This window comes from Cryptomeria japonica, chromosome 4, assembly GCF_030272615.1.
Source record: "Cryptomeria japonica chromosome 4, Sugi_1.0, whole genome shotgun sequence".
NCBI classification, from domain to species: Eukaryota; Viridiplantae; Streptophyta; class Pinopsida; order Cupressales; family Cupressaceae; genus Cryptomeria; species Cryptomeria japonica.
The window spans coordinates 768,841,388-768,858,475 of record NC_081408.1 but is presented as its reverse complement, the minus strand read 5'-3'; the positions used below and the strand labels follow the sequence as shown (position 1 = coordinate 768,858,475).

The 17,088-nt window shown below is 37.3% G+C and overlaps 1 protein-coding gene and 1 non-coding gene across 9 annotated transcripts; one reads left to right on the top strand and one right to left on the bottom strand.

The window, feature by feature from the left end:
- The first annotated feature begins 1,053 nt into the window (after positions 1 to 1,053).
- Positions 1,054 to 1,125, top strand: TRNAV-AAC (transfer RNA valine (anticodon AAC)). Its single transcript has one exon. It is a non-coding gene; the product is annotated as a tRNA-Val (tRNA).
- Positions 1,126 to 2,030: 905 nt separating this feature from the next.
- LOC131033453 (large ribosomal subunit protein bL19cy) lies at positions 2,031 to 7,210 on the bottom strand. Of its 8 annotated transcripts, none has more exons than XM_057964682.2 (6): positions 7,087 to 7,210; positions 6,664 to 6,759; positions 6,186 to 6,497; positions 5,944 to 6,030; positions 5,712 to 5,845; positions 2,031 to 2,413 (listed from the first exon to the last, which is right to left on the bottom strand). In XM_057964682.2, the coding sequence occupies exons 2-6, from the start codon at positions 6,745 to 6,747 to the stop codon at positions 2,308 to 2,310; spliced, it is 723 nt and encodes a 240-aa protein (XP_057820665.1). In that variant the 5' UTR covers positions 6,748 to 6,759; positions 7,087 to 7,210; the 3' UTR covers positions 2,031 to 2,307. The 8 variants fall into 8 exon arrangements, with proteins under 8 accessions (XP_057820665.1, XP_057820663.1, XP_057820662.1 ...); XM_057964680.2 differs by having other exon boundaries at positions 6,860 to 7,198; XM_057964679.2 differs by having other exon boundaries at positions 6,867 to 7,198.
- Between the last annotated feature and the right edge of the window lie 9,878 nt (positions 7,211 to 17,088).

Below are 17,088 nucleotides of genomic sequence, written 5' to 3'. Positions count from 1 at the left end.
AACAAAAAAGATTATCCATGCACCAACTGATATTATATTCACAAGATCTCTGTAGGAATAACAATGTCCATTCTACTTGAAAACAGTTAATAAATTATTTCGAAATTTTGATACAGATCTACTAATCCAGCAGTTGGAAGCATTCGTCCACACACATACTTAAAATAAATACAAACTCTGACCTTCAAGTTGAGGCAGATAGCTGATCGGTTTTCTTGAAAAACTTATGATAAAATATTGACATTTGACAGAGTTCTGAATGGACACCATTGACTGCCTATATAGAGCTGTATGGCTCTATCTTTCTCCCAAAAGAGCTGTGTCCCACCTCGAAAGATATTAATTAACCTCCAGTGGGGTGCGGCTGGGATTATAGTTCCCCAAACTCCCCCAACTACCAATCGATTCACCTCTTCATTTCATATGGCCCTCTTTCACATTTGTAAGGCAACTTTATAGAATATAGATGGTTTGGGCATCATCTAGTCTGCTGTCTATGCCAAATAAAAATGTATAGTCTGCCTTTTTCGATGATGTGATCAGCAACATAAATACAATCATCATTCTCACATTTCTAAAATAATTTGCTATGCAAATATTGCAATCAGCTGCAACCTAGAAATGAAATATATAGATATTTATCTGTTAAGCTTCAACTATCAAAAATTTCCTAATTTCAGCACGCCTGTGAATCTTGGATGAATCCATTTACAAATTAACTAGGACGGTTTCCATCCTCAAAACTAGAATCTTGGATGAATCCATTTACAGATTAACTAGGACGGTTTCCATCCTCAAAACTGTTGGTGTTGGAAATAAGCTACACCAGGACCGACGATGGACTGGTCCAAGAGGGGCCAGTAGCTCAGTGGTAGAGCACTCCAGCGGCGTATGGAAGGTCCTAGGTTCGAGTCCTAGCTGGTCCATGTCTCAAAATGGTATCAGAGCCAAGTCCAGGCTAGGAGCCCCAAGCACACAAGAGGTGTGGCTTAAGGGGGGGTGTTGGTGTTGGAAATAAGCCACACCCGGACCGACGATGGACTAGTCCAAGAGGGGCCAGTAGCTCAGTGGTAGAGCACTCCAGTAACGTATGGAAGGTCCTAGGTTCGAGTCCTAGCTGGTCCATGTCTCAACAAAAACTAGTCTTTGCTATGGGGATTTTGTCCTAGGCCAGAAAACATGAGCAATTGCTCAATCTCTTAAGCTGAGGTTCTGAAAATAAAATGCCAAAAATGAGTTTTCTTTTTTTACAAGCTCTCCTTTTTCATACCCCTTTTCAATATTTGAGATACTATATTTCATTTCCCTCCCAAAATAAATAAATTAGTACTTCTTTTTTATTTAACTTGACATTTGGGACCCTAGAAAGTCATTATTTAAATAAATTGTTCAATATTAAAAAAATAATTAATTTAATATCAGTTGTCTGTAAAACGAATGACTTTTACAACTTAATTTAATTAATTTATTATTGTTTTACCACATCCCAATCAACCTACGTGAATTAAAATAAGCTCAGAGTCTCCACCAATTGATCTAAATTTGAGATCTATACTACAATGAAGTGGTTCAATGAGATCATGTGCAACAGTGCACCATTAGCCATTTGTGGTGTGGAGACAATAAGTTCATTTTCCATCTTATATTGAAGAAGTGGAGAAGAGATTATTGCTACCAGCATCACAAATGAAGAGAATCATAAATTTAAATTTTCAACAAGAAGTCTACACCTCTAGAAGGGAAAAAAATAAGGTAGAATCATCTATACATTTAATGTTGAATAGATTGTGTGAGTAACTTCATCTGCATTATGAGCGGGTGATTCTAGAAAGAGTGTGTGCATAACTTTAATCTGCATTATGAGCTAGCTAGTGTTTCTAAAGCCAAAAGGGCTTCCACCTAGACATCCTATACAACATGAGACTCAACTCCAGTACCCCTCATGCCATTGAACAACAAATTATTAAAAACTTGAATTAGAAAAATTAAAAAGCATTAAAGTGGTAGTAAAATAGAAAAAAGAGGATGTGTTTAGTGCCAGAAAACAAAATGTATATTTATTTGCTATATCTCAGCTTACTTCTGTTTACGTTTTTCAAAAATAATGCCATAAATGTTTACAAATACAAAAAAATAAACCACAAAAACTGCTTAAGTGAATGTCATTCCCTCAATGTGTTGAACTCAATCCTTCATGTTAAACTTGCATCATAGATTTTGAACATTTACTGAAATTCAAGAAATATCTCATCTTCATAATTATAATCCTCCTGCAGAAAGATGACAAATTCTTGTGAATTTTACATTTTATTTTTTACCACTGGAACCCATCTTCTCCCGGAGATAGTAAAGTTTTGCCCTTCGCACTCTTTTCTTGTCCAAAACTTTTATTTGTTTAATATTTGGTGAATAGCTGTGACATTAACAAGTAGAATCAAGGATAAGACTTCTATCATGTTAAAGCATATATTTAAAGGAAGAATTTAAAGTAAAAAAAAAAACAGCTTTAATCTTCTCTTAACCAAATGCATAAATATAATAAATATGAAAAATGTATCAATATTTTAATTAATACAAATGCTTTTGGATTAGATTGTGTACAGATTTTAGTTAAGAATGGAGTAAAAGGAAAGACAATGTTTTTTCCATAAACAATCAAACTCTTATAATCTAACAGAAATCAGTTGCAATCTACACACTAAAACTCAATTCTAACGGTGCCATGTGTATGCAGGCATCAAATCTTTGGAATAACACGTATTAAAAAATTTATATTGCATCTCAGATGCAGGTATTTTCTCCAAGACGTCCTGACATTAGAGGCAGATTCTTCGCAAGTGGTGACGACATAATTGGATCCAAAATGCATCACCTAGAGGTGTGCAAGTTATAACAAAGACAGGAAGTCAAAGGTAAACTCTGGACCATCTACTCAGTTAATAACAACATTTATGTACGGACAAAAGGTTGTATTAGCAGCTCAATCAGTTTTAAATATAAGTAGTGCATCTGCGGAGCAGACATAAATATGGAGTTCAAAAGCTCCAAAGAGAGCGAATCCGTTCTGTTCTACACAACCATAGACTAAGAAATGTGAAAACGAAAATGCCGTTGAAATGGATGTGGCCTTACTTGATATGAAACCAGCTTTAAGGGTGAGCATTACTCCCATGATTGTTGAGAATGATAAATAGAATTGTTAACAGAAATATAGGCTTGTCTTTTAGTGTTTAACAAAGGCAAATTTTCATTTCCTTTGCTTCGATGCACAGAATATCATACCTGCCTTCACTGAATTCAATTTACTCGTTCAAAGAAAAGGTAATGTAGTGGCAAACTCCTAGCTAAAATGGATAAACAGCCTAGATAAGGTCCCATCGAACATCTTGCCAATCCAATTCTAATTATATTTACTGTGTTTGATAATGACTAGCTCAGTCTTAAATGTCAATTGAGAAGAGCTTTGATGCTTCCCAAATCTACAAATTACAGGCCAGTTTTAATATCACATTCACTTGGCACTCATTCTGATATTCAATGCGTAGATAGGAAATGTGGAAATCATCAAAGCAGTGTAAACATTAGCCTAGTTCAATCACGAAAACTCAATTGCAATGACCAATCCTAATTACATTCAATGAAAACATGAAAACAAGACATTCAAAATGAAATCTAAGCAAACCAAATGCAGATGTCTCCTTCATGTGGCTCCATTGTCCTTCTTTCTCCTTCAAATAGCTTTTGTTTTGTGGATCTCACCTGCTAGTGCATAAGTATAATATGAAAGCAAGACGAGACGACAGCATAAGGGTACTAGAAGCGTGATTGATTCGACTTTTTGATTGAAGAAGTTCATCCAATTTATAGATAAATCGGAGAAAAGCCAAGATTAGCATGACATTGATATTAGAGGCAATTGATTTCAAAAATGGCACAATTAAGTGGAAAGAAGAAGGTTATGACACCTTCTATGTCATGAATTATGACATATTGCCAATGCAAAGGTTAGAGGACTAGAAGCTTATGACATCTTGCTATGCCAAAAGTATGACGCATGAGAAATTCATGCTTCCACCGAAGCACAAAAATAGGGAGAAACTAGAGAGAAATTAATTAGGTGGAAATTGAAATTAGGAAATTAGAAAATGAGGAATTAGGAAAATTAGAAAATGAGGAAATTAGGAATTAGGAAAATTAGAAAATGAGGAAATTAGGAATTAAGTGAATTAATTAACAATTTTTCATTCATCAATTAATTCACACAAAGAGAGAGAATTAATTAGCCAAATATTTAAATATTTAATTGTGACAAGAAGACTTAGAATAAATAAATAAATTATTTAACCTAGAGGAAAAATGCCAAACAAGATTAAATGAATAAATCATAAAACCTTAGAAGATGAATTAGAAATGCAAGGATGACAATTAGGTCTTGACAAAAGATAATTAATGTTGATTCGATTTGATCATGATTTTGAATTGATAAATGATTTGATTGATAAATGCGCCAATTAACGAGGAACAATGACGATCGATGTCAAATCGATTGCAAAATGACAAAAACGACAACGATCGATGACAAATAGATTGCAAAATGGCAAGATTGAAAATGACCACGATCGATGACAAATCAATCGCAAGATGACAAGATTGAAAACGACAATGATCGATGACAAATCGACAAGATTGATAAGAGGACAAAACCCTAATTCCAACATCGATTAGGATTGACGATATCCAAAATATGACAAATGAGCACGCACATTGATGCGACAGGATAAGATTGACCAAAATCATGACTGAAGATTGTTGTCGACAAGACCAAATTCGAAAGCGAGATAAATGAAGAATGCAGAAGGAGGACTCGATGCACGCAAATGATAAAGACCAAGTGCACGACATAGAAGAAATGTTAATGCGACACAAAAACCCTAAAATAAGGCAATGCGCAAATGTTAAAGTACGACTCCGCAAGCGTTGACCATTTTTAGACGTCTACATTTTGCCCCTCTTTGAAACAATGCGATTTTAAGCGTTGTTTCAAAGAACAATAATGAAAATGCCCCCAGACAATAATGATGACACAATGATTCAAGATGCTTTCAAGACTTTGTCAATTCAACATTGTGGTTAACGGCTTTGCTTCACAAATGACATTGCGATTCACCTTTCATATTTCTATATGATTCATATCTTTTTTCTTATATCTGTTCTCTAAAACTGCATGCGCAGACATTAATATCAATCTGGCAAGGCCCAATTCTGCACTGTTTTCTTCAAACCAAATCAAGTAACTTTGGGACAATCTAAAGGATTATTGGAGGCGGAGGCAGCGATACTATAACCAGAAAACTGTAGCTCAATGGTGCACGAAGAGAGATAAAACAAGAAAGAAGAAGCAAGAGGTAATATGCTCGACCACACAATTTCATAGGTCTGACCTCGGCTTCTACCCAATCTCGTCTTCCTATGATGGAATTTTTCTGATTGGCTTCAGTGCGTCAAATTACAATTGAAGATAAGTATGGCCAGGGCATTTGGCACTGTGAAATCTGTCTATTGCATCATCTGTATTTTTTCAGGATTTTGTTTTTTTAAATAACCATTGTTTTTCTAAATTCAACAGCCCCTGTTACATCTTGCTCTTGATTGGTAAATGAGTAGAAACACAATTCAAACAAGGCCAACAATAGATTGAAAATAATACTTACAGAGGAAAAACAGACTCCACTCCGACGCCAGCCACTAGTCTTCGAATCCTAAAAGTTGTACTCAAACCAGCATTTCGCCTTGCAATAACTATTCCTTTTAGGGTCGAAACCCTACGCTTATTCTCGGGTACTTCCTGCTCATGAGATTTAAAAAACACTAATCAAGCATAAAAGAACATGAATAATCAACCAAGGGAGAAAATGAAAGAAAATCCGATTCATAAGCAAGTACCACTTTGAGCTCTACAATGTACCCTGGCTTAATATCTGGAACCAGCCTCTCTGCTTTTACTGATTGCACTGCCTCTTTCTCCAAGATCTATAATATAAAATTTTCAACACACCTCACACCAAAGGATGAATTTTATTCATGATGATTAAAATTACAATCAGGAAAGACTAATGTGCAAAAGACCATTATTGTGCCCCTCTATGTGAACAGCCACATATAGTGATGTAATATTTTTGAAATACCTGCATTATGTGCCTTGCAGTTTTGTCAAGCCTTTTAGTTTTGATGCGAGGATACACTTCCTGTGCAGCATTGGCTTCACTTTTAAAATTAACATCAACCTTGACACTCTGTAACTTTGATGTAGGTGATGTTGTTCGAGACATCGTACTGAAGTGCCCTCTACTAGAAATATTAGCGGCAGTCAAAGATTTCTGAAATGTGGTGGGAAAAAGTTGTTGCTTCATCAGGATAAATGACGATGGTCGAATAGTGTTATTGCATGCCGACCTCAAGTCAAAAGATTCTTCATGAATGGCATGTCGTCTAATAATCTGAGCATGCAACAGAGAGAGTGGTTGATCAAGGATAATGATAACGTCGATAAAAGGAATATATTTACAATAAAGGAGCACAAAATAAAAGAAGAAAATTAACAAACAGAATATATAATGCATATGCATTCTAAAATGGTCCAAGGATGAATAATTTCGAACAGACCTTTTCGAGCAAAAACCGAAAACCCACTATTTTGGAAAAAATGGTGCAAACTCTAGTCTGTTTAAAACCGTTACTCACGGCCATCGCGACCAGCTCCTGATTTTCGAGGGAAAAATCAAGAAAATATTTCATGAAATCAGAAAACCCATCATAAAAATCAGAAAACAGAGAAAAAAAAAACTCTATCGCACATTACCAAGTACCAATTTGTTTAAAACGCCTACGATTTTTGAGAATTTTTACTAAAAACCCATCACAATTTTTATTAAAAAGAATTTTTACAAAACTCTCCACGATCAGAATAAGACCCGTACGACCCAGCACAAACCCTGGTCGCCGTCTGCAGACAGAAACGCGGACCCCAAACCCTAGGTCGCCACGAACTCGACACTCGAACAGACAGTAATTGAGGAAAAAAATCACGTTTTTTTTAAAGGAAAATCGTCAAAAAAAAAACACAACACTAAGTCATTTGCGTGACCAAGAAACCCTTGCAAGGTCGTCGCGAGCATAACAGGGGCGGCGCAGCAGAGAAACACGTCAGAAAAAATGTAAGATCTTTATTATTTTTTAAATTAAAAATAATTTCTATTTTTGTAAAATTTGTAAAAAATAGATAAATAAGATAATTTTCAGTAGCATCCTTCCACAAGTAGCAGCACGTCTCTAGCAGGAGAGAGAACAGTCCAAAGCTAAGTCATCTGTTGAGAAGCATCTTTGGCAGCGAGAGAGGAGGCCCTCATAATCCAACAATTAAGTCTATGGCCTATGACCCATGGAAGTCGTTAGCGTCATCAACCTTCAAGAAGTTGCCAAAGGAGTTATCGATGGCCTCAAAACAAGAAGGCTCCCATAAATTAAGGGGAAGATTGGGAAGATGAACCCAAACCGGACGAACAATAAGGGGGTTGAAGGAAGTTGTCCAGGGCTTGATAGAGAGAGAGTGATCTCCCCAAGCCCACAACTTACTCTGAACTAGATCATGATCAAGAGTAGAAGTAAAGGAAGCGATAGAAAAGCCTTCAGCACAAGGAAAAAGCTCAATGTCATGAGCAACAAAAGGCTTCCAGGAATCATTCACCCAATGATAAAGGTCTAGAAGAGAAGGCTAAAACCCAACAAATCTATAAACCAGAGCACAACATTGGTAAAAATCAACATTTTCCACAACCTCCTGGCCATAGACCACAATAGGGGAGGTATTGACACGAGGAAAAGGACGAATTCCCTAAGCAACAGATTTGGCCACGCAAGCAATGCTTTGCCCAACAATAAAGGAAGGAGGTTTGGGAGGAACATGATCACTCATGACAGGGATTGTAGCACCAATGTAGCACTAGAAGAATGACCTCCAGACCAGCAACAGGTTCACCAACAGAAGCTGCAATACTAGAATGAGGAGCAAAATAGTTGCAACTCCTTCCAGAAGGGTATCCACAGAGGGGGGAGATTCGTTTGCAGTAGGGGTAGATACATTGTAGGCGGGCACATAGGCACAAGGGCAAGCCAAAACATCACCATCAACAACGTTGAAGGAGGCGTCCACGCAAGAGAGAGGGGGCTCGAGAGATGGCATGGTTGCAGAAGGAATAACAACCACCAGAAATGAGCGAGCGGGGAAACCATTGAGAGCCATTTCAAAAAGTTACTTGCCTAAGTAGATACACGAAATTAATTAATATATTGTTATATCATATTTTAACATTATTTTTATTCTTAGTTTAATTATAAATTAAGTAAAAAATATATATTAAATACATATTCATATTATAATAATAATATTACTATTATATGTTGTTAATTATTGTCTTATTTTTTTCAATCAGTAAAAATTTTGAATTTATTAAATTTGGGTTTTAAAACTGGCCTGAACTAGCTAGGGCTACAACTAGGGAGCCACCTCCCAAAACTACTATCCACCATAGATTGAGGATCCCTCAGTCGCTTGGAAGCTAATTCCAAATTGATAATGTCCTCCTTCATTGTGCTCTTATCCCTCTTTCCTCTTACTTCTTGCCATCCTTCCTCCTGCAAAGAAACCCCTTGTGTCTCCATCGTGGATTCCCTTGGATTTCCCTTGCTCCTCCCCCCTCCCTTGTAAGTATCTACACGCCTACTGACAATGTCAATCTTAGTACTAATCCCTAAGTGAAACATCCCCTTGCTATTTGTTTCTTCCCCCTCCCTAGGTTTTGATGATGAAAGATCTACACTTTGCTTATCTTTCTTAACTTTGATAATCTCCTTTCTCAAAGCCTCCAAATATTGCTTATTCTTGTCACTTATTGTATTTTTCTTTCTTGTGTTTTGTTTCTAGATCTCCACCACTTCCTTCTCAATCAAATAATGGCGAGGTGACACCTCCCTCTACCAAGTAGCCTTTCAATTTGCATTTTGTTTCTCACATTTGGTTGCCAAATGCCCAGTTTGGTAGCATTTTCTACACCTAAAAGGGATACCTTCATAATCTAATGTCTACACCAAAATCCATTTCTCAAATTATACAAAATTGAGGACAAAAAAGACCAGAAATACATATCTTTTTAAACCACCACTAGATTTAAACCCTTGAAGCACGTCCACGACCTCTATGGTGGTCGTGGCCATCGACTCGACCTACCATGGCCCAGCCCACTTCTGCAACCACTCTCAATGACATTCTACAAATTTGTCTGGTTTTCTCCGCTTGATTGGGAGGATCATTGTTTAATGGTGCCAGGAGAAAGCCATTAAGAATGGCAAAATATTTGAATTCTATATGTTTTTCTGGGTCTTGAGCACGATCTATTAAAACTCTCCATTTTAAGTAGTCGACCACCATTGTTGCAATTTGTCTATGTCTCATCAAGGCTAGCCCCTTGAGATCGAGTAGGAAGGGGTATAAATTTATAGTATCCCCTGACTCATGAGGCACTTCAATATCACCCAACCTTGGAATTCTAGAGCCGAGCAGGGCATAATTCAAGACCCTATCAAGCCCTCCTAACAGAGCAAGCTTGAATAATTCAAACGCAAGCGCACTTGTTAGAGCTTTAGAGAAACCTGCATCAAGGACTGAAGCCACAAATCTTGATGATAACTGTGTGTTGTCTCTGTAATACTCCCTCCTATCCAAATTTCCCTGCTCCAAGACCATTTTTGTTGCCAATATATCCATGGGGTTACAGTGCGAAGAATGTGCTTAATTCTCAAGTGTGTGATTTCTTTGAAGTAGCACTGGTGAATGGGACTAGACAAGGAAATCAGAGTGTCCACTCCGAAGCATAAAATTGAGTCCGGAAATAGTCTGATGATGATCCTGGAGGAGCCCGCAATTGCCAAATTTGGAACAAAGACTTGCTTTTGGCTAAGAGAAAAAACCAAACCAGCTTAGAAAATGAAAAAGTTAAGGAATAAATGAGGATGGTGGGCTTAAAGAAAATTGGAGATAAATGAAATTATGCCTTCATTAATGAGGGCAACTGTCACCCTCAATTTGCATTTTCCATCTTAATGAAAAATTCTCTTGATGTGACTTTCCAATCCGTTGCAAGAAGAGCATTAACTCGCTCTCCTCCTCAATACACCCCATTGCCCTCGATTTGTGTTTTCCATCTTAATGAGAAATTGTTGGCATTGAAGTTGTCATTGATGTCAACATGTGTATGTGCGGGGTTGATTTGATGAAATTGCAGAAGAGACGACTGTATTGCCATTGATATCAACAAGGTCCTGTTGCGGGTTGTAGATGAGATGAGGTCAGCAGAATTATGCAAGTTGAACAAGCATGGAGTCAGCAAAGGAATCTTGTCAAAGACCACAAGATGCAAATAGGATAAGTACCACGAAGAAAAAGCGAAGTTGTAGGTGTGCATAACACATCGTGTTAGTCACACATGGAGATATAGAAGCCAAGTATGGGATGTACTATTGGGAGTGGAAATTGGAGGAAGAAGTCATCAGTCATTTTGTTGTAAAGGCATTGTGCAATCTGATTTGACTCAGAAAAAAGTAAAGTTGCAATTGTGTATAACATGCCATGTTAGTTGCATGAAGTTACAAGGAGTATCAATCGTAGTTATGTATATAACATGTCATGTTAGCTACACAAATGTTACATGCAGAGTGCATAACATGCAAGTTATCTAAATCTACAAGACTGCAGAAGGTGACTGAGATGTCATAACCAGAGATGTCAATAACACACAGGTTGAAGTGTGCATAACATGCAGGTTATCGCTACCTATGAAGTTGCAAAACTATGATAGGGAAGTCAATAACACGGCAGTTATGCAACCCCCACTATCCTGCAACATGAATGGTTGAAGATAAGTGACCATGTGGGGTAACACTGAATTGTGTTGGATGATGTCATTAACATGAGAGGTTAGTCGCCTTTCCACCCCACAACATAAAAGATGGAAGAAAAATGACACTGCAGGGTAACATAAAAGCAAGGCAAATAGAGCTCTCTGTCATCCTGTGGTGTGTTTGAGTGAAGAGAAAAGAACATGTCAGGTAACTTAGTTATGAGGTCAGAGGTCGACCCCACTACCCCACACTGTAGAATGCCAAAGTGATATGACCGTGTAGGATAACAAGGAGAAGGGAGAGATGTCACCCACTATCCCACGATGTTGAAAACAAAGAGAGAAGAAAAACCCTGTCATCTCATAAGGGTTAAAGGTTTGTACAAAGAGTGGTGTAGGGGAAGCAGGAGTAAGGGGAGTAGTAGTTCCCCACTATCGACCACAACAATGATGACAAAAAGGAAAATGGTGGCTTGTGGTGCAAGAGCACCTAGTGACGCTAATGGAGCACTTCATCAAATTTTGGTTTGAAATGGCCTATGTTGGTCACAATTGAATAATGGACTTTTTTTATTTCCAAAGGGTGTGTTTAGTGTGTTTAAGTGTCCTTTGTGTCTTATTTTTGTTGTTTGTTGAGTTTTTGGTCTATTTTTTACCTTTTATGCTTCGTAAGCCTAGAATGGGCAAAATGTGGAAATATGGTCAAAACTCCTTATAAATCCTTGTTAGGCATTGAAATATGTTTTTGTGGTTCTAGGAAACCATTTCACATTGTGGAGTTAAGTCTATTCGGCTCACAAGTCAAAAAAATGCTCATTGTACCAAAAATTGTCAATGTTGTCAAGCAACATTTTGACAATATTTGGAAAATTTGTAAAAACAATTCAAAAGGTGGTGATTGGTTCATACCTGGGAATGATTTAGGTGGTGATTGATTATTTAAAGCCTCACACAACTTTGTATTAGGTTGGCATTCAAAGAAAAGAAGAACTCAATACAAAAACTAAGCATTTTGTCCTTTTTCTTGCATTTTTGCTCCATATGGTATAGCAGTTCGTACTTCCTATGCATTTGGTCGTAGTATTTTCATTTGGGAAGTTGTTCCATGTTTTTTTAAAGCTCTTTCACCTAGGTTTGTGCGTTGGTGTGGAGTTTTAACATTGTAGCAAAATTCTTTTGTTTTAACCCTATTCTTGGTTGAGTAAGGGTTTGGCTTCAATAATGGAAGCAACTTGATTTTCTTTGGCTCTTTCTCCATGGCCTCTAAAATTCAAGTTGTTGTACATATCCTTCTTGTACAAACAAGTTTTTGTTTGTTGGCAATGACAAAGAAAGTGGTTTTTGTTGCTAACTAGGCGAGCTCCTATAGCTCGCCTAGTGAACCTTCATGGTGAAAAACAAAGTTTCTTTACAAACCCTCACCAAGTGAACCTTATTTTAGTTTCCCAAGGTGGATTGAAGTTTGGATAGAGCTTTTAAGCCAGATAAAAGGGCGTTTCCATGAATAATTAATTGGGAAATGCATTTTGAGCAGTCAAAGTATAGTAAGACAATGGTTATTGAGCATTTTTCTTCTTGAAACTTGGTTGCACATCAAGTGTTTGACTTTATGCTTGTAGGGAAGGAAGTTGGAAGGATTCATAATGTTTTATAGACCTTCTCAAGAGATTTGGTGGTTTGAAGAAGTGTTTGGAATGGTGTTATGGTGTTAGAAGACTTGAAACCCTTGAAGACCCTTGTTTTTAGGCACATTTATAGTACAGTGATTGTACGGTCTTGCCATACCTCCTCATAGAAAAAATTTGAAAGATGTCCATAAAGGGTATCTAGATATGCAATGGTTTTATGGGGTGTTTTGGCAGTTTGTGGAGTTATAGGCATTTTTGCAGTTTCGGAGGGCTAATTGGGGCTCTTTTATTGTAGCCCTGTTTTGAGCTTCTTTTTAAATCGGGTAAGAAGACAATTGGTAAGACCACCAAATGAAGTTGAAATAAACCTAATAAGATGTTAGTTAATGTCCTAGGCCTCCTGCAACTCTTGGTGAGTAATTTTGGTGATTGGATTTAAAGTAGCAAAGTCTCACCTTTGTGAGATTTGAGAGCACTATTGATTAATTAACATGGTAGGAAGATCTCAGGGTTGGTATGAAGCATAGAGAAGGAAAAACCCCAAAGAGACAGTACCTAAACAAGTGACAAAACCTTCAACAATTACCCTTGAAGGAACTAGTAAACTAATTTGATTACAAACCCATAATTTGAGCCAATTTTTTAGTATATCCCTATCATAGTGGTATCAGAGCCTCCAAGATTTGGGAAGAAGCCAACATATGACAGACACTGAATCAATAGGAGAGAATAGTTTAAGGATGGTGACCAATGCACATCTAGCAAAGAAGTTAGAAGACCAAGAAGAAGAAAATAGGCTCCTGAGAGAAAGATTACAACAGCTGGAGAGCAAACTAGACGTAGTTGAAGACAAAACTGAGAAAGTGACAATCAAGGTTAATGAAGGGAAGGGAAAAGAAGTTGTAGAAGAGGATAGGACTCTTGAACCAGATCCTATTCTTCCCAAATAACCTTTCCTTAAAGCAATTAAGGCCTTAGGAGGAAAATCCTTAGAAGGAGTGCCACTTTTTTGTGGAAAAATTGAGGCAGAGGTAGTCCTGGAATGATTAGAGGGATTGGAGAATCACTTTGAATGTGATGGAATCAGTGAGGCACAAAAAGTGAAGGTGGACAAGTTTAGATTGAGAGGGGTAGCATTGACTTGGTGGAAATTTATCCAAGAAGAGAGGCAAAAAGAGGGCAAGAACCCCATAGCTACATGGAAGGGCATGTTAGCCAAGGTGAAAGAGGCATACATCTCTGAAGATTATGAAATCCAATTGCACAAGAGGAGACAAAACTTGAGTCAAAGAGACTTGGATGTGAGTATCTATACTAAGGAATTTCAGAAGTTGTGTTTGAGATCCAAAGTAGTAGAAGATGAGAACAACAAGGTAGCAAGATACTTGATTGGCTTGAGATGGAATATACAAGAAGAGTTGAGTTTGTTGTGCCCCAATACATTGCATAAGTGCTACCAACTAGCACTCAAAGTGGAAGAGAAAAGTAGGAAGAAGCAAGAACAAAGCAATAGAGGCAGAGGTAGGGGAAGAAATGGTAGAGGCCATAGAGGCAATTTTGATGGGAGAGGAGCTTATCAAAGGTCCCAAGGAGAGTCCAAACTTATAGAGAAAAGTGGGGATTCTAATAGCAAAAGTAGCTATAGAGGAAGGGGATCTAGCAACCTAGGTAGAGGTAGATCTAGTGGACCAGGAAGAGGGTCCTACTTCTCCACCATGAAGTTTTACAATTGCCAAAAGTTGGGTCATCTCGCCTATAGATGCCCTGAGAAATCTTCTTCATCTCAAGGAGGTGAAAGAAGAGTGACATATGCACAAGAAGATATAGCAAGTGGTAAGACACAAGAAGTGAGCTTAGCTTCAGAAGATGGGGAAAGTTTAATGATGAGAAGAGTCTTGATTAAGGAGCCAAACAAAGAGGAACCAACTCAAATAAGATCTTTATTTAGAATCAAGTGTAAGATCATGGGTAAGGTTTGTAGAGTGGTGATAGATTCGGGGTCTACAAACAATATTGTGTTAGAGGAAGCATCAAATAAACTTAAATTGGAGAGAATTCCACATAGTAGTCCATATAAGGTCACTTGGCTCAACAAGGAGCAGCATGTGGTGGTGAATGAATAAGCTTGGGTTGAGTTCATAATAGGGGGTTATAAGGATAAAATCTTATGTGACATACTCCCAATGGATGCTTGCCACCTACTTCTGCGTAGGCCATGGCAATTTGATAGAAAAGCCATTCATAATGGTGAGAAGAACTCTTATTATTTTCAAAAAGATGGAGTTACATACAAAATTCAATCCTTACATGATGAAGGAGAGGGAAACAAGTCCAGAAACCCAAATGCCTTGTTGGTGAATGAAAAAGGGTTCATAAACACTATTGAAGAGGGTGAAGGAGTGGGGTTTGCTCTCATAGTGAAACCAAAGGAAGAAAAGAAAGAAAAGAAGGTTCAAATACCTCATGAAGTGCAACAAATACTAGACAACTTTAAAGAAACCATAAGTGATGGAGCACTAGCAACCCTACCACCTACTAGAGCCATAAGACATCAAATTGACTTCATTCTTGGAGCTTCATTACCCAACAAAGCAGCCTACAAGATGACCCCAAAACAAAATAAAGAAGTGGCTAGACAAGTACAAGAGTTGTTAGATCAAGGATTGATAAAGAAGAGCATAAGTCCTTGTGTCGTAACTACAATGTTAGCACCAAAGAAAGGAGGAACATGGAGGTTATGCATAGATTCAAGAGCCATTAATTGAATCACTATCATATATAGATTCCCTATCCCAAGGATTGAAGATTTGATGGATTGCTTGGGAGGTGCAAAGTTTTTCACAAAGATTGATCTCAAGAGTGGTTACCACTAGATCAAGATAAAGGAAGGTGATGAGTGGAAAGTAGCCTTCAAAACTAATGAAGGACTTTATGAGTGGATTGTTATGCCATTCAGTCTCACTAATGCTCCTAGTACATTCATGAGATTCATGAATGAAGTGTTTAAAGATTTTATTGGTAAATTTGTTGTTTTATACTTAGATGATATCTTGATTTTCAGTAGAATGAAAGATGAACATCTAAAGCATCTTAAATTTGTATTGCAACAATTGTATGATGAGCAACTAAAAATAAACTTGGAGAAATGTGAGTTTATGAAGTAGGACCTAGTCTATCTTGGTTTTGTAGTTTCAGGTGGAGACTTGAAAATGGACACATCAAAGGTGGAAGCCATCACCAATTGACCAACACCAAAAACAACAAGTGAAGTGTGAAGCTTTCATGGTTTGGCATAGTTCTACAGGAAGTTTATAAGGGGATTTAGTGAGATTTGTGCACCTATGCTAGATACTATTAAAGGTGGAGTCAAGACAAAGTTTCAGTGGACCAAAGAAGCTAATAAGATGTTTGAACTCTTGAAACAAAAGGTAGCTACACAACCAGTACTCATTCTTCCTAGTTTTGATAAGTTGTTTACTATTGAATGTGATGCAAGTAACATAGCAGTTGGTGCTGTTTCGAGGCAAGATAATAGACCAGTAGCTTTCTTTAGTGAAAATCTCAATGATGCAAAAAAGAAGTATTCATCCTATGATGTTGAATTGTATGCTCTTGTCCAAGCTCTTCGAAAATGGAGGCACTATTTGCTGCTCAAAGAGTTTGTTGTTTACATAGATAATCAAGCTCTTAGTTTTTTGAATTCATAGGATAAGTTGAGTCATAGACATGTCAAATGGGTTGAGTATTTGCAATTATATACATTTTTCATTAAGCATAAAAAGGGACAATGTAATAAAGTAGCATATGATTTGAGTAGAAGGCTACTAATAGTGCAAGAAGTGCAGATTCAGAGTATTGGAGTTGATTGCTTCAAGGATTTGTATCCAACTGATGAAGATTTTGCAACCATTTACAAGGTTTGTCAAGAATTTCAAAACCATTTTCATAGTGAATATGTTGACTTTACCTTACAAAATGGTTTGTTGTTTAAAGGTGGACAATTGTGTGTTCCCAAAGGCTATATGAGGGAAAATCTGATCCAAGAGAAGCACAATGGGTGTTTGAGTGGTCATTTTGGGCTATACAAGACATTGGAACTTGTGCAACATTTCTACTATTGGCCAAGAATGCAAAGGGATATCAGGAGGTATGTTGAGCAACATATGGTTTGTCAAAAGGCAAAAGGCACATCTACTAATGTTGGTCTTTATTAGCCATTACCCATTCCTACAAGGCCATGGGAATGTGTGAGTATGGATTTTGTGGTTGGTTTACCCAAAACAAAGCTTGGTTTTGATAGCATTTTTGTTGTTGTTGATAGATTCAATAAAATGGCACATTTTGTTCCCTGTAAAACTACTCATGATGCTAGTCACATTGCACATCTGTTTTTCAAAGAGGTTATTTGAATCCATGGTTTGCCTATTAGTATTGTTTCAGATAGAGATGTCAAATTTCTTGGACATTTTTGGAAAACTCTTTGGAAAAGATTGGGTACTAACGTGTCT